The 24,157-nt window shown below is 26.4% G+C and overlaps 3 protein-coding genes across 7 annotated transcripts in view; 1 reads left to right on the forward strand and 2 right to left on the reverse strand.

Annotated features, from left to right (window-relative positions):
- The window catches only part of LOC135927446 (zinc finger MYM-type protein 1-like), a 279,857-nt gene extending 263,046 nt beyond the window's left edge, over positions 1-16,811 (forward strand). The window contains exon 4 of the mRNA XM_065463422.1: positions 16,801-16,811. Coding sequence (XP_065319494.1) covers positions 16,801-16,803 — 3 coding nt within the window. The 3' untranslated portion in view covers positions 16,804-16,811. The remainder of the gene's footprint in view (positions 1-16,800) is intronic.
- Positions 1-22,511, reverse strand: part of LOC135927445 (major facilitator superfamily domain-containing protein 12-like) — a 35,392-nt gene extending 12,881 nt beyond the window's left edge. For 4 of the 5 annotated variants that reach the window (XR_010572091.1, XR_010572092.1, XM_065463418.1 and 1 more), the window contains exons 1-2: positions 22,185-22,511; positions 6,555-6,846 (exon numbers count right to left, since the gene is read on the reverse strand). Coding sequence is in view for 3 of the 5 variants with exons in the window: in XM_065463418.1 (XP_065319490.1) it covers positions 6,555-6,846; positions 22,185-22,473 (581 nt within the window). In the remaining 2 variants the exon portion in view is untranslated. The remainder of the gene's footprint in view (positions 1-6,554; positions 6,847-22,184) is intronic. The other variant, XM_065463419.1, reaches the window with a different exon arrangement.
- On the reverse strand, positions 9,107-9,701 carry LOC135927447 (uncharacterized). The gene is made up of 2 exons (XM_065463423.1): positions 9,367-9,701; positions 9,107-9,313 (listed from the first exon to the last, which is right to left on the reverse strand). Exons 1-2 carry the CDS (start codon positions 9,674-9,676, stop codon positions 9,123-9,125), a joined length of 501 nt encoding a protein of 166 aa, XP_065319495.1. The 5' UTR covers positions 9,677-9,701; the 3' UTR covers positions 9,107-9,122.
- Positions 22,512-24,157: the final 1,646 nt, after the last annotated feature.

Raw genomic sequence — 24,157 nt, forward strand, 5'->3', positions numbered from 1 at the left:
GAAAAGAACCGAAAATATATTAACTGATGAATACGAATTAGAAGAGAGACCCGAAGTGGAAGAGAGAACGGAAGAGAGAGTAAACAAAGAGTACATAATAAGCAGTAACGATGAATTGAATCTAAAGGAGAGGGAGGAAGAAATTACAAGTCAAGATCGTTATCCGAAAAGAATATGAACGAAACCCAATTGGGGATAAATGATAAGTAAATTGTTGTTTTGTGATTTTTGTATTTTTTGTAAAATGTTTATTTTCATTATTATAGATTATCATATGAATTTGAATAACAAAAAATTATATTATTATTTTGAGATAAAATAAAATGGCGAAAATTCTATTACTACAAAAAATACAATATAAAAAATTTCTATATTTCCCATAAAGAAAGACACTACATCTACTATTTTATTTTTGTCAAAGTCGAGAACTTCTTCACTAGATCCCAACCTGGATAAAATATCGGGCAAACAATTTTCTTTGCCTCGACGATATCTAATTTCAAGAAACTCCCACTAATAACAAATAATGTAATCTGGGAGATAACATTAAATATTTGTTATCTTTTTTAAACAAATGAATTAATGGTTTGTGATCAGTATAAACCACAAATTTTTTACCAATTAAATATTCACACTTGGTTAATCCAAAAATAACATAACAGAATACCTAGTTTCAACTTCATGAAAAATTCTTGAAATGAAAATAATTGGTCTCTCTAAACCATCAAATATGTAATAATGCACCTCCAACTGGATGCATCTACAGCCAAAATTATTTCTAAATCATTATTAAAACATACTAAAATCGGTTCTTCACCAATTATTTTTTTTTTAATTTCATGTTGTTCAATTTTATAATCAAAGTGAACACCTTTTTTTAATAAATCAAACAATGGAGATGCCACTTTTGCAAAATTCCCCACAAAACGATGATAATAATTTATTATACCCAAAAATGATTGCAATTTCGCTTTATTGGTTGGCAGCTTTATATTTGCTATATTTTTTAAATTTTTCTCAAGAGGTTTCACCTCCATTCCATTTATTTGATGTCCTAAGTAGATAACTTCTGTTACCCCAAGATCACTTTTTTCTTTACTGGACCTTAGACCTTTATTGCGAATTCGTTTGAAAACTTCTTCCAAACGTTGATTATATTGTTCTGGTGTTATACCAGTAACCAACACATCATCCATATAATAAAAAACTCCTTCAAGGCCTTGGAAAACTGATGCCATAGTATGCTGAAATATCGGCGCTGACACTTAATCCAAATGGTAACCTACAAAATGCAAATAATCCTTTAAGAGTCGTTATTATAAACAATTTTTGAATCTCTTCTTTTAAAGGTAAGTAAATATGCAGAAGATAATCAACTTTGGAAAAATATTTGCCACCTTTTAAATTGGCCAAAATTTCTTCAATCCTAGGCAATGGATATTTTACCTACACTACCCATCTATTTATGGTTACACGGAAATCAGCACATAGCCTTAATTTTCCTTTTGATTTTTTAACTGGAACCTGCTGTGACCCATTCACTAATTCAAATGGAATAATAATTCCATCTTCTACCCATTTGTCTAACTCATCATTTATTTCCTTTTTCCATTCGAAAGGAACTCTTCTACAAGCCAAAAGAAAATGAGTGAAAAACCCTCTTTAAGTCTAACGTCTTCTTGATAATTATTTAAACGTCCAACTTTTCTTCAAAAATTATATCATATTTTTTAATTAACAAAGGTATAGCATGATTAATTTTATTTAATTCATTGGTTTCAAAATTTATCAATTGATCTTTATCAATTTCACTATTTATTTTGGAGTTATTTGATTCTGTATTTTTCTCAATATTCAATAAAATTATTATTAACGACAGGCTTTTTTCCTTCGTTCAATAAACTAAACATTTCTCTTTCTTGAAGTTTATTTCGGATGCTATCCGCAATTAATTTTCTTTCAGCATTATCTTTAGCCAATTCACTATCAATAATGAAAAAATCCGAATAATTATTACGAGGTTCAATTTGATAATCCAATCCCACCCCATAATTGTTTCCACATTTTTCTCTACTATCCATAAATCAAAACTTATGGTAGTATCATTAAAAACAGCATCCCATTGAGTTTTACCCAAAACTTCAATTTCAGAACCATCAAACTATTTAAAACACATATTTTTTTTTATAATAATACCATTAAGTCAATATTTATAAAAAAATTCCAGAGACATTATTGAAATGCTCGCTCCAGTGTCGAACAACATATCAATGTACCTATAGTCAATTCTTAATTTAACCCTAGGACATTGACATGGTTTACTTATTCTTTCAGTCATTAAAATTTCACATGTTTTAATAGGCTGATTATTATTTATTCTATTTGAAATTTCCTGGATAACCACTACTGATCTCTCTGCACATTCTTGAATATTACGAGAATTATCTGACACCACCGTGTCTTTTTTCAAATGAATATATACCTTTCACTACAAAGGTACATTTCTTTAGTAAAAATTTTACTATAATAAGTAACCCATATATTAGGACCCATAATAATATTGTCACTAACTAATTATTTATATCGAATTTATCAATATTTTTATATAACATTTGATAACTAATATTCTTAAATCGGAAATTTTATCAAATAGGCTAGGCTCACTATCAAAATTAAGTAAAAAGCTCATTTCATTATATAAAAATTTATCTTACTTTAAAATTGCCGTGTTATAAAAAAAAATTTAAATATTAAAAAAAATTTTTTGTTACTTTATACAACCGATTTAATCTAAAAATTTTATCTTACAAAATTTTAAATTACTTTACAGATTAATTCCAAAAATATTTACAAAGAAAATTGCGTTGAGTATACATTAAATTAAATATAAGACAAAAAAAATTTAACTTTTTATCCCAATTAGAATAATTTTATAGGACTCTTTCTTATAGGTTTGTCTTTTAAATATTTAACTTAACCAGAAATCAGACACTGGTCTTCACGGTCAACAATTTAAAAGTTATATTAAAAATTCTCCCAAAAACTTAATCAAAATCGATACTTAAATAAATTTTCATATTTTATTTATTATCAAAAAAAAACAAAGAAACATAGAAATTTTTACAAAAATATCTGACATCTTTTTCATAAACAAATAAAAATTATTTTTAATTCATTACAAAAAAAACGTTCATAATATATTTCCAGTCAAAAGTTACTAAAAATTATCCCCAAATTTTATATTCAAATCATTATTTTTTATATTTCATTTTTAACCAATCAACAATAATTGATTGTCATTTCTACACAAAAACATTTTAATTTTTAATAATTAAACAAGTACTAATTATAAATTATACAATCATTAATAATAAATTGCATAAAGACAGTATGTATTAAATATTTTATCTTTTTTAGATTTAAATGCTGAATTATGTACATTAAAAACAGAGCCCAGTCCGCGGGCCGGGCAAAAATTTAACAGGCCGGGCAATTCATACATAATAAATAAAAGGGCCGTGCTTGATATTTAATATATATAGAGATCTGCAAAGTTAGGTCTGGCCCGTATTTAAAATAATCGGGTTCGGGCCGGGCCGGGCCTAATATTTAAAAAAAAGTCGGGCCGGGTCGGGTCGGACCTTGGAATTTTTTTTAAATATATCTTAATTTATCAATTTTATTGAATTTTTTATGTAAAATAAAAATATTTGATTTTGTTTATTGAAACTAAACGACATATAACATATGTCTTTTATTTTGAGTAATTATAAAAATTAATTTCTATATTTAAATAAATTCAGACCGGGCCAAGTCGGTAAATTTTTTTAAAAAAAATTTCGAGTTCGGGCCGAGCCGAGCCGGCAAAACTTTTTTAAAAAATTTCGGGTTCGGGCCGGGCCGACAAAACTTTTTTTAAAAAAATTTAGGGCCGGGCCGGCTTGAAAAATTAGGCCCGATGCAGATCACTAATATACTATATAAATCGAGCCTTTAAATTTTGATATATTTTTTTGAATCTCAAGTTAATATTTTGTTTGATTAATAAATTAATTAAAACAAACCTGTTTCCTTATAGCTAAATAATGTAGAAAATTCATAAAAAATTAAAGCGATATTAAAAAAATTGATTTATAAAACGATTGTAATAGATAAGATAGCAATAGAGTAGGGATATACGAACCATTTGACATTGGGAATTAGATATAGATAGACATTAAAAATGTGCTGGCAGGAAAATTCGTCTGAAAAAATTATGTCGGCCCTTGACGGGTCGAACAAACATTTAAATAACAAGTCGGGAAACTTGTACAAAAAATCTTAACCTGTCGAATAAAAAATATGGTAAATATTAGATAAGAGCAGGAATATAAATATAAATAAGCATAAGATAATTATGATATAAAAATTCAAATGTAACAGAGCTAAAAAGGGCAATAATATTGTATTAAAAAACAATTTTAAAATGAAAAATTTATTTAGGCCATTTCCAGACAGAACGTTTTTTTAAAGCGGTTTTTTGATAATGCTACCGTAATTTTTTATTTCCATACAAAGGATACTAGCTTGTCTAATGAATTTTTTATATGATGTAATATTTTAAGAAAAATAATCCGAAGTCACATTTCAAGACGCCATTTAATCGTTATTAAAATCAAATCAGTTTGTTTTCTATTTACGATTAAAAAAATGGGGATCTGTATTGTTTTTTTTAAACATTATATTATATAAAAATATTAATTGGACAAGGTAGTATCCTATGCCTGGAAATAAAAAAAAATGCTGGTAACATCACCTAAAAACTGCTTTGAAAAAACGTTCTGTCTGAAAATAGCTTTATATTAGAATGCTTTTATTTAAATTTTATCAGCACTTAAATTGATTCGGTTTTTATACTATTTTAAAAAGTATTCAAAATTTTTTTTATGATTTTATTGATAAGTTATATAATATGATTTTTATATGCCTCTGAATAGTGTTGTTAAACGGCTTATTTTGAACCGATTTTTAAAATCGGCTAACTCAATATTTTATTAGTAAAAATATAATGCAAGCCTTAAGATTTTGATCATATGTGGCATAACGGTTTGAACATAGATTAACGAAATCTTCTGGCTAGAATATTGAGTTAGCCGTTTTTAAAAATAGACTCAAATAGAGCCGTTTAATAACACTACCTCTGAAACTTGGCTTATTTACCTTTTTACTGTATCTCCAATGCCATCGCAGACGTTATTCACATGAGCTGTGTATGGAAAAAAATTTCAATGTCAAGATTATAATAACATATTTTTGAGAAATTTTTACAATTTTTATACTGGTAGACTGGCTATCCCCCTTCATTTAAATTAAGTTAAAAAATTTCCAGAAATAACGATTGTTGGGTAGATATAAATAAGTGGGAACTCAATAATATTATAAGTTTCTCTAAAAAATATCTATTTGGTAGATCACTTACGACTCATTGTTTAAACGTTACATCAATTCTATTCATTTCTAACAAATCAAATATTTGTCTTTTTATATCTTGGACATTGATCACAATTACCAAAATAATATTTTGGTTGGAAAGGATTGCAAATAATCTGTGCCAAGATATGTTTGAATGACTTTATAATATATTCATCTTTATTTTGCTATACTTATTTTTTGCTTATCTATTAAAATTAGGTGCTCAAGGTCAAGTGGCTGGTATAGCCTTCATTTAAAAAAATTATAGTTAATTCTCTGAATCAAAAAAAAAGCATCTTACTAAAAGAACAATTTTTCCTTTCCAGAAAAACAAATTGTGAGAAGTTTAATAATCGCAACAAATTTAAGTGATTTCACCATCTTATAAATTATTAAGGGTGAGTTGTGAGGTATATGATTTGATATGTAATTCTATTACGACCTGGTACGAGGTCAGTAAATAGTCACTAACTAAAAAGGTATTTTTAGCACACTATATGCACATAAAGCAGCCAACCAATCTAATGTTTAAAAATTATTTTAATGGTTAGTTTGGCTCGTTATTTATTTTAATGCATTTTTACTAAAACTATGAAATAAAAAAAATGATTTTTATTGAAGTCTGCTCTGCCCAGCTCGCCCGAAAAATATTTAAAATTGCCCTATCTATTGATTTAAAAATATTTTTTTACTTGATTTGAGCCAATTTTAAAAAACGGCAAACTCAAAATATTATCCAAAAAATTTTAAACAAGCCTGAAAATTTGATCATATATGGCACAAACGTTTGGACATCTATTAGCGAAATCTCGAGGCCTAGGCTATATTTTTCTGGCTAAAATATTGAGTTAGCCATTTTAAAAATAGGCTCAAATCAAGCCTTTTAACACTACGCCTCCGTTATTAAACCTCTACAAGTTCCTCATTAATTGTAAGCATAAAATAATAAATCACTTGAACAGCTCTTTGTTAAAATATCCGAGAAAAATTTCCCAACCAAATGAAATTTGTATTAAAATAGGATATACACATACTTAGGTCGGCCCTTTTTATAATATACCGCAAAAATATTGTAAGTTAAAAGAAAAAAAAAAAAATTGAACCTGAAAGACGTCAATTCGACTCGTATATTGGGATCAGAACTGAGCCTAGGTATGAGGGAAAGATGGGATATCTGAACGCAAGCCCACCCGAACTGGAATACAATTATTAAGGGAACGTAATATATCATTTTGACCCATTGAGGCATAGCATGGAGGTAGGCTATCAACATAGAAATGCTATAATTGAAAGTGGAAAAGGCAGGAGTAAACATGGAAAACCCCAGATGAGGCATGAAGATTAACGGGGGAGGTGAAAATATGAAGGCGAAAGACAGGGTCACACAAATGGTTCCTACAATATATTACATATTTAATATTTATTTTGATTGATTGTTATAATTAACAAAAAATTTGATATGAACTCCTCTTAGAAAGAAATGCCCGATTAAAATTTAAATATATCGTCGACTGATTATTTTCGTGCTCCAGCAATTTTATTTTAATTTTATTATAGCTCTCCTGTAAAATTATATGTTGAGATAGAAGGCTATAATAATTTAAAATTTTAGAAATCGTGTTTAGTTTTGGGGTCATTTAATGCATTTGCGCTTGCAACCGAGAAGCGGTTATAATATAATATTCAAACGGGAAAAAAAAATCCTTGAATATATTTTGTTTTTAGAATTATTTTTTGCATTTAATTGCATGCAGCAAAGATAGTGTAAAAAGATTTTACTTATAATTATTTAATTCATAGTAAAATCAAGATACATGCATTTTACATTTTGTAGATTTTCACGCATTGTTCAAATATTGACTTAGGACAACGTTGAATTCGAGATATTAATTTTTTAACTAACCTCTATTAAGTGCATAAAAATGGTAAAATAGTTTTAAAATTTTAAGGAATGAAGGATGGATTTGCTAAAACTATCATTTATTTACTAGCTAATAACCCGTCAAGAATGATGGGGTTGAGGGGTAATTAGTTAGTTTTTCTCCCTACTTTTATGATAGTTGTTACCTGTTATTTGAAAATAATATCTTTTTATTCTTTACAACCCGCTCCCTCTTTCAGGCCAGGTCCCCAGGCTTGCAAAAAAAATTTGTTTTAGATCAATGTCTGGTCCATAGATATTAGAATTTCCAAGCATCCAAGCTGATAATAATTTTAAAAAATTTTCCCTAAGCCTAGTCCAATATAATTCATAAAAATATTTTCCAAGCCCAGCCCCACCCATAATAATTTTAAAAAATTTTTCTCAAACCTGGCCAACGCGTAATAATTTTGAAATTTTTTTCTCAAGCCTGGAGATAGGTAAATCTCTAAAAACCATAATAATTTTTTATTCTTTTTATTCCAGCTCAATCCTACTTCAGACCAAGACCCACTCATTAGGACTAATAGTGAATACTATTTTTTGAGTAAAAATATATTTAAATTAGCTTTTACCTGAGACCCATATAAATATTATGCCTAATATCGGTATCCCGTCTTTACAGAGAATCTTTTATAGAGAATGCAAATATAGAGAAACCTTTATAGAGAAAACAATTGTAGAGAATGTCGTTTATAAAGAATATCGTTTATAGAGAATGATTTTATAGAGAATTTATTTTATAGAGAAACTTTTAAAGAGAAAACAATTTTAGAGAATGTCGTTTATAGAGAATCTCATTTATAGAGAATGATTTTGTAGAGAATCTCGTTTACAGAGAATGATTTTGTAGAGAATCTCGTTTATAGAGAATGATTTTATAGAGAATTTATTTTATAGAGAAACTTTTAAAGAGAAAACAATTATAGAGAATGTCGTTTATAGAGAATCTCATTTACAGAGAATGATTTTATAGAGAATGTCTTTTATAGAGAATGATTTTATAGAGAATAATTTTGCAGAGAATTGTTTTACAGAGAATTATTTTACAGAGAATTATTTTACAGAGAATTGTTTTAGTGCGAATTATTTTATAGGGAAGGATTAATAATTTTATATTGAAGACAGAGAATGATTTTATAGAAAATGAATTATTTTAGAAATAAATTTTCTCAAATATGACCATTTACCGTCTAATTCTTTTTTTTTGGCACTTATTAAATCAGATTTAATCTAATATAATTTATTAAAAATATATTTAAGGATATTTATTTGGAAAATCTACTCAATAAGAAGCTAAGGATATTTAATCTGGAAAATCTACTCAATAAGAGGCTAAGGATATTTAATCTGGAAAATCTACTCAATAAGAGGCTTTGAGTTTTTTTTTAATTACAATGTAGAATATTTTATTATTATATATATTTGATGCGAAATATCAAATACATTTAGAAAAGGAAAACATCAAGCTTAAAAAAAATTTCCAAAAAAGCAATGTCCTACACCTTCACTTGGAAAGCAATAAGATAAGTTAGAAAAATTAAGTTATTCACAAAAATAAATAATTACTAAGTTAGTAATAATCTTAATAACTTAACATTTTATTGCATAAATTCTTTATTCAAATTTTTTCGATCAAATAAAATTAATTCAAAATAGTTCCATAATCCAAAATATATAATTTTTATTCATAACAAATGCATATATACATTATAAATATAAATTTAATTATATAATTTAAAAATATAATTTAAACATTTAAATTAATATTGTGAGACAATGCCCTTAGGTAATCTAACATGGGCCTTGAATAGTAATCTTCGACTATTCTATATACCCGTTGAGCTCTTTCCCGATATTGTTTCTTTGAGAGTGGGGCCAATAGTCCCAAAGAATATTGCTCTAATTTATAGCAATTAAGGCTATCTTCATCTTTGAGAGCTAAAAATTAAATAAGATTTTTAAAATATTTTAATATAATATATATTTCATACTTTTGATAAATTTCCAAATGGTTGGATGATGGGAACTTATATGGGAAGAAAAACTCCGGTGCCAACCTTCTACTGCATTGTTGGTATTTGGAGCTCGCAACAGAGTGGAATCATAGCAATTCCATAATGAAATACTAAACAATGGGGATCTCCTCTCCATTGCTATCATTTTGCCTATCCATGTCTCCTCGAAGTATTCTATCAAAGGTTGGAGAATATCCCGCCTTTCTTGATAGAATTCGGAACCAACCAGCACCTCGAATCCATGGATTATGTCATCCACTGGCACATATGCCAGTGATAATAACATCTTAATTTGTAAAGCAAAATTAGGCTCTGTCATATATGACATACAAATTATTGAATTTTTTTGAACGGCACGCCATATGCATTGAGACATGTGGAAGAAACATCCACGGTTATCAGCCAACGGAAAAGATTGGTTGAAAGCTGATATGGCTGCCAATTCAAAGTCTGTCATTATAGACCTAGGATCAAGATGAATTTCGAAATTTTTAATTTTTTGGAAAATATTTAAATAATCTTGATGGCGACGCGACGCCATAAGGATATAAACGGCAGGAATAATCGTGTCGTATTTCATTCCATGGATGGTATAGATTTGTTGAAAGAGTGGAGGGCATGTTTTGAAGGTGCCATCTGCGTACCATTTGTCGCACGTTGATAGGAACTGTATATTTTTCACTGTTGAAAATATTAGGCATCGATGATCATGGTGACCGCTATCATATAATAAAAATTGTTGCCCGTTATTATTTATTTGATATTCAATAGGGATTATTAGGTCAATTAAATTAACAGGAACAGTAGGCGCCCTTCCTACTAGGCGTCGTTTTCTTTGAATTGTTCTTTTGAGTAAGGAACAACTTGGCATTCTCCCCATAGCTGCTGTAGATATATTGGTTGTTATATCCGCTATTATATTATTGGGTAGAGTTTGCGAGGTAGTTGCCTTTTCCTTTATTTGATTTATTTCTTTCCTTGCTTCAATTTCGGCAATGTCTGGAACATGATTATGCATTTGATTATGAAATATAACTCCAGATTTTGTCCTTGCCCTTCCATTGCACTCCTCCAAGTGGAATTTAACACAACGCCAATAACTTGTATCGTTAATAAGCTTTTCTCGTTGAAATATAAATGATTCAAAAATTAGTAATTGATTGTTTTGACTGCTTAAAATAAATTCAGCCATTAAAATTTATAAGTTCTTTAAAAAAAATTTAGATTTCAAAATTAATGATAATTTTTCTTAAATCCTATTATATATAAAATAAAACTTAAATAATTGTAAGTTTAAACTTTTATTATAATTTTTATTTATTTGTATTTTCATAGAGCAAATCTCAATCAAATATAAAATTTTTTTATTTCCATTTTATTTTTAGATTTTTTTTTCTCAACAAGAATTATATTTGTCCATATTTTCTATGTTTTATATTTTTACATAAAAAAAAACAAGACAGACGCCGTCATATAAATTCTCGGAACCCTTGAATAAAAAAATAGTAAAAAATAATCTTAAAAAAAATTATTCACGTTCCTGATTTGCAATTGCTTATGAATAATTATGATTAGTGTTGTTAAACGGCTCGTTTTGAGCCGATTTTTAAAAACGGCTAACTCAATATTTCATCCAGAATAGTATTACGCAAGCCTGAAGATTTTGTTTGTAGAAGGAATAAAGGTTTGGACATCTATTAGCGAAATCTCGAGGCTTAGGGAATATTTTTCTTGCTAAAATATTGAGTTAGCCGTTTTTAAGAATCGGCTCAAAACGAGCCGTTTAACAACACTAATTATGATAATATTTTTAAGTTTCCTGTTGTTATTTTTTTTAAAATACGCTGAACAATTAGAAGTAGTAATGTTAAAATTATGAAAATATTTCCTTCTTTATCGCCTCTTATTGAGTAGATTTTCCAGATTAAATATCCTTAGCCTCTTATTGAGTAGATTTTCCAGATTAAATATCCTTAGCCTCTTATTGAGTAGATTTTCCAAAACTTTTATTATAATTTTTATTTATTTGTATTTTCATAGAGCAAATCTCAATCAAATATAAAATTTTTTTTATTTCCATTTTATTTTTAGATTTTTTTTTCTCAACAAGAATTATATTTGTCCATATTTTCTATGTTTTATATTTTTACATAAAAAAAAACAAGACAGACGCCGTCATATAAATTCTCGGAACCCTTGAATAAAAAAAAGGAAAAAATAATCTTAAAAAAAATTATTCACGTTCCTGATTTGTAATTGCTTATGAATAATTATGATAATATTTTTAAGCTTCCTGTTGTTATTTTTTTTAAAATACGCTGAACAATTAGAAGTAGTAATGTTAAAATTATGAAAATATTCCCTTCTTTATCGCCTCTTATTGAGTAGATTTTCCAGATTTAATATCCTTAGCCTCTTATTGAGTAGATTTTCCAGATTAAATATCCTTAGCCTCTTATTGAGTAGATTTTCCAAATAAATATCCTTAAATATATTTTTAATAGAAAGAGCTCAACGGGTGTATAGAATAGTCGAAGATTACTATTCAAGGCCCATGTTAGATTACCTAAGGGCATTGTCTCACAATATTAATTTAAATGTTTAAATTATATTTTTAAATTATATAATTAAATTTATATTTATATACAATGTATATATGCATTAGTTTCTATTAGTGCTTTGCTTTAACTAGTAGAGTAGCAATTTTTAAAAAAAACTATTAGCAACAAAGCCAGCCTTACGCCAATTTTTTTAGAAAATTTTGTCAATATTTAGTTGCTTTGTGCATTATTTTAATCTGCATGGCCCGGCCCCGATTTTTTAAAAATATATTATATATTTTTGCCTAGATAATAATGGTGATTTAAAATATTTGATTTTAAAATATATGGCCTGGCCCGGGTTTTTTAAAAAAAAGCTTTTTTGACCCGGCCCGTGCATTTAAAAAAATAAAATTTTAGGCTCGGCCCGGGTATATTTAAAAAAAATTAAAATACAGCCCAGTCCGTGTATCCGGGCCGGATTTAAAGGGCCTGTAGGTCTCTGATTTATAGTGCGCGTTTCTAATTTCCCTGATAAATCTGATTTTACCAAATCTATTCCGAAGAGAATCTACCCTGGGAATTTCATACGATTTCGCCAAAATTTTTTGTATTTAATAATTTATAATGAAAATCTATATAATTTTGTAAAAATTAAGGTAAGGGCGATAGTTTGATGGGTATTTTGTTCTATTTTTTGCATTTTATTGAGCGCGTTTTATTAAATTTTAAATCTGATTTTGCCGAAAATGCATTCCAATATGTGTAGAATACCCACCCTATAAATTTCAGAAGATTTTATATTGAACTTCTGAAGAAATTTTAATTTACATTAATCTGAAATTTATAAGTAATGTTAGTAGCCTAAAAATCAGCTAAACCTAATTTGGCTTAACCGAAAAATCGCCTAAAATTAATTAGACAAAATGTAGGGACTGGGAGCTAGGCTAATCGCCCGTCTGCGTTATGCAACACTAAGCCTAGCCTTTATTAAAATTATTTTATAAATTTATTATGTAACGATATATGACGAGTGATTAACCGAGCTCCTTAGCCGATGCCTAATTTTTGACTATTCGTTTTCGCCTATTTTTATGTTAAGCCTAATTATGCTTAGCCGATTTTTTGGCCTAAAAACTTGGCTAACCGTTTTGGAATTGCCTAAAATTAACCGATTGCGCAACATTAAGGGTGGGTATGTTACACTTATTCAGGTGCATTTCTTGCAAAATCAGATTTTAAATTTAAAAAACGCACTCAATTAATGATATTAAATGCAAATAACAACAAAAAATAAAACAATACCCATCAAACTATCGCCTTACCAAAATTAAGTTAAGATCACTAGAGTACTGTCTAGTATTCACATGGTAGGAGGGAACACTAGGGGGTGGTTGGATCAGTGGCGTAGCTAGGAATTTTCCTTAGAGGGGGTCCATACATATAAAAGCTGGGGGGCGGCCGGGTTTATCTTATAAATCATAATCATATCTTCGATAATATATAATAAATATATTTTTTAAATGCATCAATAATATGTTATATTATAATTTAGTAGATTATTCTCAATGACTTTATAATAATACTATCCAGAATAATTTCAATAGTAATATAATATCCTTCCACAAACATCAAAACAGAAAAATATAATTCATATAAAATCACTTTTAAGTCTTTTGAACGTATAATCTAAAAATAATTTTTGCTCTGGGAGGGGTCCAAACTCGAAAACCACCCCCGTAGCTACGCCACTGGGTTGGATCAATTTCTGTCGAAATCATCATAGGTCAGAAAATAGTTGTATCTGAATTTACAAAATACAAAATGATAGTTCAAACTCTTACCTAAAAATTATACATCGACAAAATTTAAAATAATACACCTTTTTCTCTAAATTGATTTTAGTAAAATGAAAATTCTTATTACAAGCCGTAAACTCCTTAGCAGTTTAGAGAAAGATGAATCAAAAAGTTTAAAATGTTTTTTATAGGGTTTTTGCACTTGTTAAACATAACGAAATTCCAAATACAAACTACCCCTTTTAATTTCAATGTCTAACTTGAATTATAACCCCTTACCCTGTGGTAAAAGGTCCTGTTTAACATTGTTTGAATGGTTAAGTGTCCTTTTATTATTGGTAGATAGATCTGGTTATAAGCAAGTATAATTATCATTAATATTTAAATTTCTTCGTATCATTAGGACTAATTATTTATTCAAACTTTTCTGTTGAAAGGGGGGGGGGGGGTGGGTGTTTTTTTAAAATCCTGCATAAAATTTTTGAACTCTATAATTGTCCCATATATAATATTTCTCTATAAAATCAAGATCTACAAATAATTCTCTACAAAATAATTCTCTACAATGTAATTTTCTACAATATAATTCTCCACAAAATAATTCTCTATAAAAGTAATTCTCTTTAAAATCATTCTCTATAAACAACATTCTCTATAAAATCATTCTCTTTGAAGTTATTCTCTATAAAGGACATTCTCTATAAAATAATTCTCTTTAAAATCATTCTCTATAAATTGCATTCTCTATAAAACCATTCTCTATAAACGGCATTCTCTATAAAACCATTCTCTATAAACGGCATTCTCTATAAAATCATTCTCTTTAAAGTCATTCTCTATAAAGGACATTCTCTATAAAATAATTCTCTTTAAAATCATTCTCTATAAATTACATTCTCTATAAAACAATTCTCTATAAATGCATTCTCTATAATTGTTTTCTCTATAAATGTTTCTCTATAAAATACATTCTCTATAATGGTTTCTCTATAAAGACGTGGAACCCCTAATATCTAATATATAAAAAATTCCCAAAAGGCTCATGCTAATAATCATGTTGAAAAAATTTCCTCAAGCCCGCCAAAGACCATAATAATTTTGGTAGTTAAGAACTGAAATAAAATATGTAAAAGTAGTAATTCATTTAAAAATACAATCAGAATATGAAAGTTGCATGAGCCTTGGTTTTTTAATCAGGCCTAGTTATGTCTGCAAAAAAAAATTTTCAGGCCAATGTCTAACCCATATTTAAAATTCAAAAATCTTCAAGCATCTCTATTTTAAATTTTATCCAATATGATTTCCATCACAAATTTAAATTTTGATATTTCTAATACAATGCTCACTGTATTGCAACAATTTTACCTCTTTTTCTCCTAAATTTTAATATTTTTAAAAAATTTATTAATAAAATATATTTAGTACCATACACACAAATTAAATAATTACCCTTCAACATCGTCAGCTAGTTATGGTAATAAACGGCAATTTTATAAATATCAGCTATTAATTAATTAATATATATATAATTAATATTTTAAATTTTTGGTGCATGGGTAAAGCATGCCCATTTGAAACGGGAAGTTGGTGGTTCGACTCTCGAAGATAGCAAAAAATTCATTACATTATATAGTCTCCTTAAATCTTAAATACATTAGGGAGATACGAAAACGTACGTGTTTTGATTATGGAGATTATATATATTAGATTTTTGTTCCATATTCTTTTGGCTTTTTCATTGCTCTACATTAATATTAATTAGCTCAAATCTTCATTTTTAGAAAATAATTTATTATTCAGCATTCAATAATTGAAATCAAAGAAAAATAATGTTAAAAAAAATAGGTTAATAAAAACTAAATTGTGTAACGCAAAGTATGATTATTTATTACATATTTTAATGTAAAAATATCGATTTTTTTAACGCACTCGCGAACATTCATAAATAAAAATTTTCGAACATCTTTTGAAAATCGTGAATTCAATTAGTGGTTAATATAAAATTATATAATATTCGCAATTCATATTAAATATATTACAACCCTTTTTTTAACATATAAAATATTTTTAAACACAAACAAAATAACTGTTAATATGAATTTCATTTTTAGGTAAAATTTTGGAAGTTATTTTTTATGCGAGATGTTTACAAGCTTAGTGGATGATCGGATTCAAATCTAGGTTCATGCGTATTATTGCACTAAAAACAGTACATACATATTGGCATGAATTTTCCCAAAAATATTTCAATTTTCTTTAGGCATAATAAAACGATGAGAGAATTTTGAAATAAGTAAATATGTTAAAAAATAGCTTGTTAAATAATGCAAAATATACTTGACGAAAATGTGTTTAAAATAATAATACAATTAATTTTTCATGAAAATAAAACCATCATAAACGTAGAGGGTCTTATGTTTAGGAATTCAAAATTGTGAGCTAACCATATTATTTTTAATTTGCTTACCAATAAACATATATTTCAATGATTATTTTTTATATTTAAAAAAAACTTATTTTTATCAGCTATATATATAAAATACATACCTCTAAACTATTTTATTGTAGAATGTTATAATGAATATTAGAAATCAGCATGATCTGGCCTGAACTAACCATTGCGAAAAAATTCAAGCCCGAGCAGAGCCAGAATTTTTATTTTAGGCACAATATTGGCCAGGCCAAAATTTTTAATTGAAAAATATAGATAAACGTATAAAATAAAAAATCCCTAATTGTGTTGCCCTAATCGCATTGAAATTTAATCATATTTTGATAAAAGCGAAAACACCCTTTACAACTCTATAGGGATGGGGTATCCCAAAAACCCTTATTTCTTTTTATTCATATTTTTAAAGTTTAACAATCTGTTTTGTATGTTTTCAAATTTGTGTTTGAAAATATTTATTTTAATAAGTTTTTTGGTCTGGTATATTTTATTTATTGATTTTCTGAAATGCTATGTTTTTTACAAATAAATTAATCATTTTCTATGTTTTAAATTGATAAATACTATGATTTAAATTATACTCCCAATGTACTATCCTTTGGCATATTTACAAAGCAAAAACTAAAAGCTAATTTTATTAAATCTTGAAAAGTATCCCGTTTTAATAATTCAACATAATCAATTTTCAGTTGGTGTAATTTTTTCATATTTTTATCAGCTAGGACCCATTGGCTAAAGCCCACAATTCGATTTTAAACTTATTATTGTCCTATTTAAATTCCTTTTTGTTTTGAGGTCTATGACATAGACTAGTATTTTCCACCAATATCCATAACAATAACAACTTTAAATCTAGTACTATCCATCCTTGTAATGTGTTGCATACTTTCTTTAATAAGCCTATTTATTAACTTAAAAGTATTGTTGGTAATTGTGTGTGATGCCTATATCTAGTGTTGTTAATCGACTAAATTTAGTCGACTAACAGACGACTAACTAATAGTTTTAGTCGAAAAATTAGACTAAAAACTTTAGCAACTAAATTAGTCTATCAGTCGACTATTAAAACGACTTATATAGTCGACTAAAACGACTAATATAGTCGACTAAAACGACTAATATAGTCGACTAAAACGACTAATATATTCGACTAAAACGACTAATATAGTCGACTAAAACGACTAATATAGTCGACTAAAACGACTAATTTAGTCGACTAAAAGAACTAATTAAGTCGACTAAAAGAACTAATTAAGTCGACTAAAAGAACTAATTAAGTCTAAATTAAGTCATAATCATTATTTTTGAACTTTTTTTAAATTTTTTAGGTAAAAATATATGTTTGTAAAGATGTAAAAATAAAATTTCAGTGAAGATCTATCATCATAGAAAAATATTAATTATCAAAATCGTTATTTTTGAAAAGTAAATAGGTAAAAATATATATTGTAAATGTGTTAAAATAAAATTTAGTGAAGATGTACCATAGAAGAGTGACAATTGTCATAATCGTTATTTTTTAACTTTTTTTAAAGTAAATAAAAAATATATATTGTAAAGATGTTAAAATAAAATTTCAGTGAAGATGTACTATAGAAAAGTGACAATTGTCATAATCGTTATTTTTTAACTTTTTTGAATTTTTTTAAAGTAAAAAGGTAAAAATATATATTGTAAAGATGTTAAAATAAAATTTCAGGGAAGATATACCATAGAAAAGTGACAGTTGTCATAATCGTTATTTTTTAACTTTTTTAAAGTAAATAGGTAAAAATTATATATTGTAAAGATGTTAAAATAAAATTTCAGTGAAGATGTACCATTCCCCGAATACTACGGTGCTCCCTTGGCCGATTACATAATCCATCAAAGAGGAAGGAACAAAAAGGATAATTCAGAATTAAAATCTAAAATTATACAGCTACTAAAACATAATAATGGATTGACGATAAAAAATATAGTGGAAAATTTACCACCTCATCTCAAAATGAGTGATTCGGGAATATCTAGATGCCTTAAATCAATGGGATGGAGCAGGAATGGGTTGGAAAAGAACCCGATAGACGGAATTCCCCGAATGATATAAATATTCGTAAAGAATATTGCCTAAATATGATGAACGTGCCATTTCAAAATATATTCTATTTAGATGAAACAGGCTTCAATTCCCATGTCATTTCCCACTATGGATGGGCACCTCTGGGTAAGAGGCCATCCGTCAAACTCCCTTCTTCAAAGGGGAAAAACGTATCGGTTTTATGCACCATAGGAATTAATGGTTTCAAAAAATACATTATTATAGACGGGGCATTTACATCAATAAATTTGGATGATATCATACATTTTACCGTTGAATTCGCTAATAATAATGGATAATGCGCCCATTTACCGAGCTCATATAATAACAAAAAACTATCAAAATATAGTAAATCTTCCACCCTATTCCCCTCAATTAAACCCCTTTAGAATTTTTTTGGCGTTTTGAAAAATCAGTATCGTTCTATATATCCCAAACCCAATAACAGAATTCATATAATTGAGGCTATTACTAGCCTATTACTTAATTTCACTAATTTCAATTTCACAGCCTTCTATTCACATACGATACGATATATCGAAGAGGGAATCCGATCTATTCCTTTAAACAATTAATTTAATAAATGATTACACTAGATTATTTTTTCGTTATATTATGTGCAATACAAATAGAAAAATAAATATTTTTTGATCTTTTATTATGTAAATAAAATATACATTAAATAAAGATTTCACAAGTCATTTTCGAAACTTTAATATAAGAAAGGTAAATTTGATAGAAAATAAAATAAACAATGAAGAAATAAGTTAAAATGATCATATGAAAAAAGTTTTATAAAAAGTTTCGGGATAATATTATATTTTATTTATTTTGTTATTTTTTTATAATTTTTATTTTTTTAATATTAATTTAATTGTTTATATTTTTAATAATAATTTTTCTCCAAGATAAAAAAAATAAATAACTTTAAATATTTTTATTCTTATAATTATCGTTTAGCTGGCACCAAAGGGGAGGGGAATAATTTTATTTTTTTGGATAAAATTCATTGTTTTTTTAAAAAAAAAAATTTTACCAAGGCGGGGGGGAGGAGGGGGTATTTTTATTTTAAGAAAAGAAAAGATATTAATTTTTAGAATATACTGATATAATAAAAAGATTAATTTTAAGAATAATATTGTAATTGTAAAATTTTAAATCATGATTTAAATCAGAGACCTTTAGAGGTACCATTTGCAAGGTCCTGCTGGATTTTTTAAAAAAATTGGATTTGGGCTGGGTGGGGCCGAATATTTTTTAAGAAAATTCGGGCCGAGTCGGGTGGGCCTTAGAAATTTTTAATATAAATTTATCAATTTTATATGATTAATTTTTTATGTAAAATATAAATATTTTATTTTATTTATAGAAACTAGATACCATATAATAAATATCGTTTAATTAGAGAAATTATATAAATCAATTTCTGTATTTAAATTAATTAGAGCCGGGCCGGTAAATTTTTTAAAAAAAAATTTCGTTTCGTCTGGGTAAACTTTTTTAAAAATATTTCGGGCCGGGCCTGAAAAATTAGGCCCGATGCAGATCACTAATTCAAAGCTATTATTTGAATATTTTGTTATACAATATTATAACCTTCTTATAGCAATTATATTGAAGTCAATATAATTGAATAATATTAGAAGTTAAATTACATAATTATAAAATAGTATAGGGGAGACTAGGGTTAGGTAAACCCCGGGGCTTGGAAAACCATTTAATCTCATTTTAAAATTAAATAAACCAGAAGGTTAAAATTTTATCCTAATATAGTTTTCATTAATAAATGATTGCTAAAATTTTTATTTAGACATAAAATTTTGTGAAATTTTCAAAAGATTTTTACATGACAGAATTTTAATTTTTATTAAATATAATAATTTATATATTTTAAATTTTATTGAAAAGTTTATAAACTCTTCTATTAATTGAATAAGTTTTATGAGTATTTATGAAATCTAGATATTATTTCAATCATGATTTGTCAATTTAAAGCTAGCGAGGTTTGCGAAACCATACACGTCAATTGTGGCAGTTAATAATAACGGGCGTAGACTAAAGTCAGCTCGTTTCAGCAAAAAAGTTGAAAAATAAATATTATGACAATTGTCATTTTTCTATGGTACATCTTCACTGTAATTTTATTTTAACATCTTTACAATATATATTTTTACCTATTTACTTTAAAAAAATTAAAAAAAGTTAAAAAATAACGATTATGACAATTGTCATTTTTCTATGGTACATCTTCACTGAAATTTTATTTTAACATCTTTACAATATATATTTTTACCTATTAACTTTAAAAAAATTTAAAAAAGTTAAAAAATAACGATTATGACAATTGTCATTTTTCCATGGTAAATCGTCACTGAAATTTTATTTTAACATCTTTGCAATATATATTTTTACCTATATGCTTTAAAAAAATTTAAAAGGTTAAAAAATAACGACTATGACAATTGTCACTTTTCTATGGCTTCACTGAAATTTTATTTTAACATCTTTATAGAATATATATTTTTACGTATTTGCTTTGAAAAAATTCAAAAAAGTTCAAAAATAACGATTATGACAATTGTCACTTTTCTATGGTAAATCTTAACATAAATTCTAACTTAATATGTTTACAATATATATTTTTACCTATATGCTGACTAAATAGATCAACTTAGTCGACTAAATTAGTCGTTTTAGTTGACTATATTAGTCTTTTTAGTTGACTATATTAGTTGTTTTAGTTGCGCTAAAGTTTTTAGTCAATTTCCATGACCTATGACTATTAGTCGTAGTCAAAGAACTTGACTAATTAACAACACTACCTATATCTCTCAAATCTTCTATTGTTCATAAATAACTCATTTCTAAAATAAATTATAAATTGTGGGAAAAGTGTATGGCATCTTTATGAATAAACAACTTGGAAGGCTTGTTAAATATATCTTAGTTCTGATTGTTAAAGTTTATTGCTGCCTTCATTTAAAAAGGTTGAATAAATAAATAGCAAATATTACACAGATATTTAAAATAGTTACATCACAAAAAGAATTTTAATAACATAACAAACACTTTTAAAAACATATCAAAAATATAAATATAAAAATCATAGCATTTAAAAAAAACTTAGTATTTAAATAATAAACAGTGAACATTAATAGACATAGCAATTCAATAAAGAATCAAATTCAATAAAAAACATAACATGCAAATTTTACCATATCTCATTGAAAAAAAGGCATACATTTATAGACACAAAAACAAACCCTGTATTATATTCATATAAATATAATGTTAAAGGGTATTTCATTAAATATTAAAATTTCAGGAGTGTTAAGTTATGTATATGCAGTGTGGCATTAGTTGTAATGTAAGATTTATTGTAACTTGCTTATAATAAATTATTATTTTAAACAAAAGGAAATGGTAAGTATATAATATTATGTTGTTACTACTGCAAGATCTTGAAATTATGTTGTTAAATGGTTCGATTTTGACAATTTTAAACTAAGCATAATTATTTTTTTGTCTAAAATATTGGGAGAGCCATTTTTAATGTGAGGACTTGTAAGTGGCATTTTAAAGAATTTTAAGAGACAGCATTCTTAATCATATTTTAAGAGTAATGTGATAAAAAAAAACATGTTTCTAATCATTAATATATATTTTTATACAATCTTATGTTTGCCCAATAATATTGTTTTATATTAAACTATGGATATTTTTGAAGATGGTCCTATGTACTCCAGCTTTTATGTAATGATAGTCAACTTATAAATATATTTATGCAAAAAAAACATTTTTTTTTAAAATGTAACTTATAAGGTCTTGCCATATGGATAATTATTATTTAAATTTATCATTTAATGTATTTTCTATTATCAGCATATATATCTTTTAATTATATATATATATATTATATATAATATTACCAATCAAATGCCATATTTTTCTTTGCCCATATTTTGAGTTGATAAATGTTTCATCTGATTCAATACCTACAAATAATGTTGATATTCCATCAGCTAATTGTCCAATCAATAATGAATAACCAGAGTAGGTATTACTCAAACATATAACATATTGAAAATATACCAAAAGATATGTAAACCACATACATGAACATAGATCATTAAAGAAATGGCCACAGGCAAAAGATAATTTGGTAGCTAACTTTAATTCACCATATCCGGATCGAAATTGATTATATAATTGAGTCATGATTTGAGTATTTATTCATTTGTTAAAATAAACTAATTTTACCGAACATATGATTTTTAAGGTAATAATGATATATAGCGTTGAAGGTTATTATTTTTTTCATGTTATTTATTGAAATCTTAGATAGCTTTGTAATTAGGGTTATGTTTTTGCCAAAGCCAACTAGGTGGTTCCTCCAAAAGTGGGATTTATAGTCAATCGTATATCTACCACGTTATTATGTTACTATGTATATAAAATAAATTTCTAAAAAAAATTGGTCGTTGTTGAGCAAGGGAACTGTCATTAATCTTTACCCATTCTTGTGTTGTTAAAAAGCTAGATTCAGATCAATTTAAAAAAAGTTTCGATTAAGATTATAGCTAAAATAACATTATGCAAGCCTAGATTTCACTCATAGTTGGCAGAAATGCTTGGACACTATTCAAATCTCGATGTTTATAAAATATTATTTAAACTAAAAATCTTAGTCAGGACATTTTAAAAAATAGGCCCAATCAAGCTTTTTAACAACATTAACCCAGTCAACTAATATAAAAAATAAACGTATTAAGACAACCTTTAGCAATTTATTAAATATATCTGTTAAATAATCTGATTTTGTTTGTTATACCTTATAATATAATTTTGTTTGTTGTACCTTTCGGTGAAAATTTTATATTAACATTTTTTTTATATCATAATAACATTACATTTTTTGATATCAATTTGTATCTTTATATTACATAATTGGTTATTTATTTATTGTTAAGAAAAGATATAAAAAGAAAAATTGTTTTTGGTTAAAAGAGGAAAAAATAAAATGTAAATTATAATAATAAAATAAAAGAAAAGAAAATTCTTTCTTATTCTAATAATATATATAATAGAGAACTCTATCCAAATACATCAATAACACTTCTTTAAAAGTTAGACTCATTCAAGCGGTTTTTCCAGAAAAGAATCCAGCAAGAAATTAATAAGCCTACCTATTGCATCTCACCTAATATGGTAACTAGCCCCCAAATTTATAATTCAATTTTTTTTTTCTATATGAGGATAATTTACTTACGGTCTTTTTTAAAATTTATAATCAAACATAACATATCTCCCACATTATAATATCACTAATGCTTTATTTAAAATACTTGATATAAATACTTTTATTTTAATAATTCAGATTGTTGTATTATTTAGTTATTATTATTCAAATTGTGATAATATTCAAACAAAGATAATGTTTTATTAAAATTATTTCTTTATTATTTAAATCTTAGACTATGCAATTTAGATTAAAACGCGTGATAATTGTATATTTTTCATACTTTAAGGGTTTAACAATTCGAATTATTCCCTTTTTATTTTTCGCATATAATTTTCTATATTTCAATTTTTTTCTTTTTAGATTTTCTTTTAAAATTTCATTTTTTAACTTTAATTTTATTATGTTTTCACTGTATAATTATTATTGTTGTGATATTCAAATGAGTTAAAGAAAAATGAATAAAAAAGATTTATTCAGATTAGATAAAGTTCAAGATTATTTAAGTTTGTTGTTTAAACACTATGTAAATGCGTGTTTATCATGAAAAAAGAAAGATATATATATATTTTTATATAATTAGATAGTTTTCTTTTATTTTTTTTTTTGAAGAACGCACTTTTTTGATTTTTTCATATAATTTATTAATTTTATTTACTTTTA

This window comes from Gordionus sp. m RMFG-2023, chromosome 3 (assembly GCF_954871325.1).
Source record: "Gordionus sp. m RMFG-2023 chromosome 3, tfGorSpeb1-WG-v2, whole genome shotgun sequence".
Classification (NCBI taxonomy): Eukaryota; Metazoa; Nematomorpha; class Gordioida; order Chordodea; family Parachordodidae; genus Gordionus; species Gordionus sp. m RMFG-2023.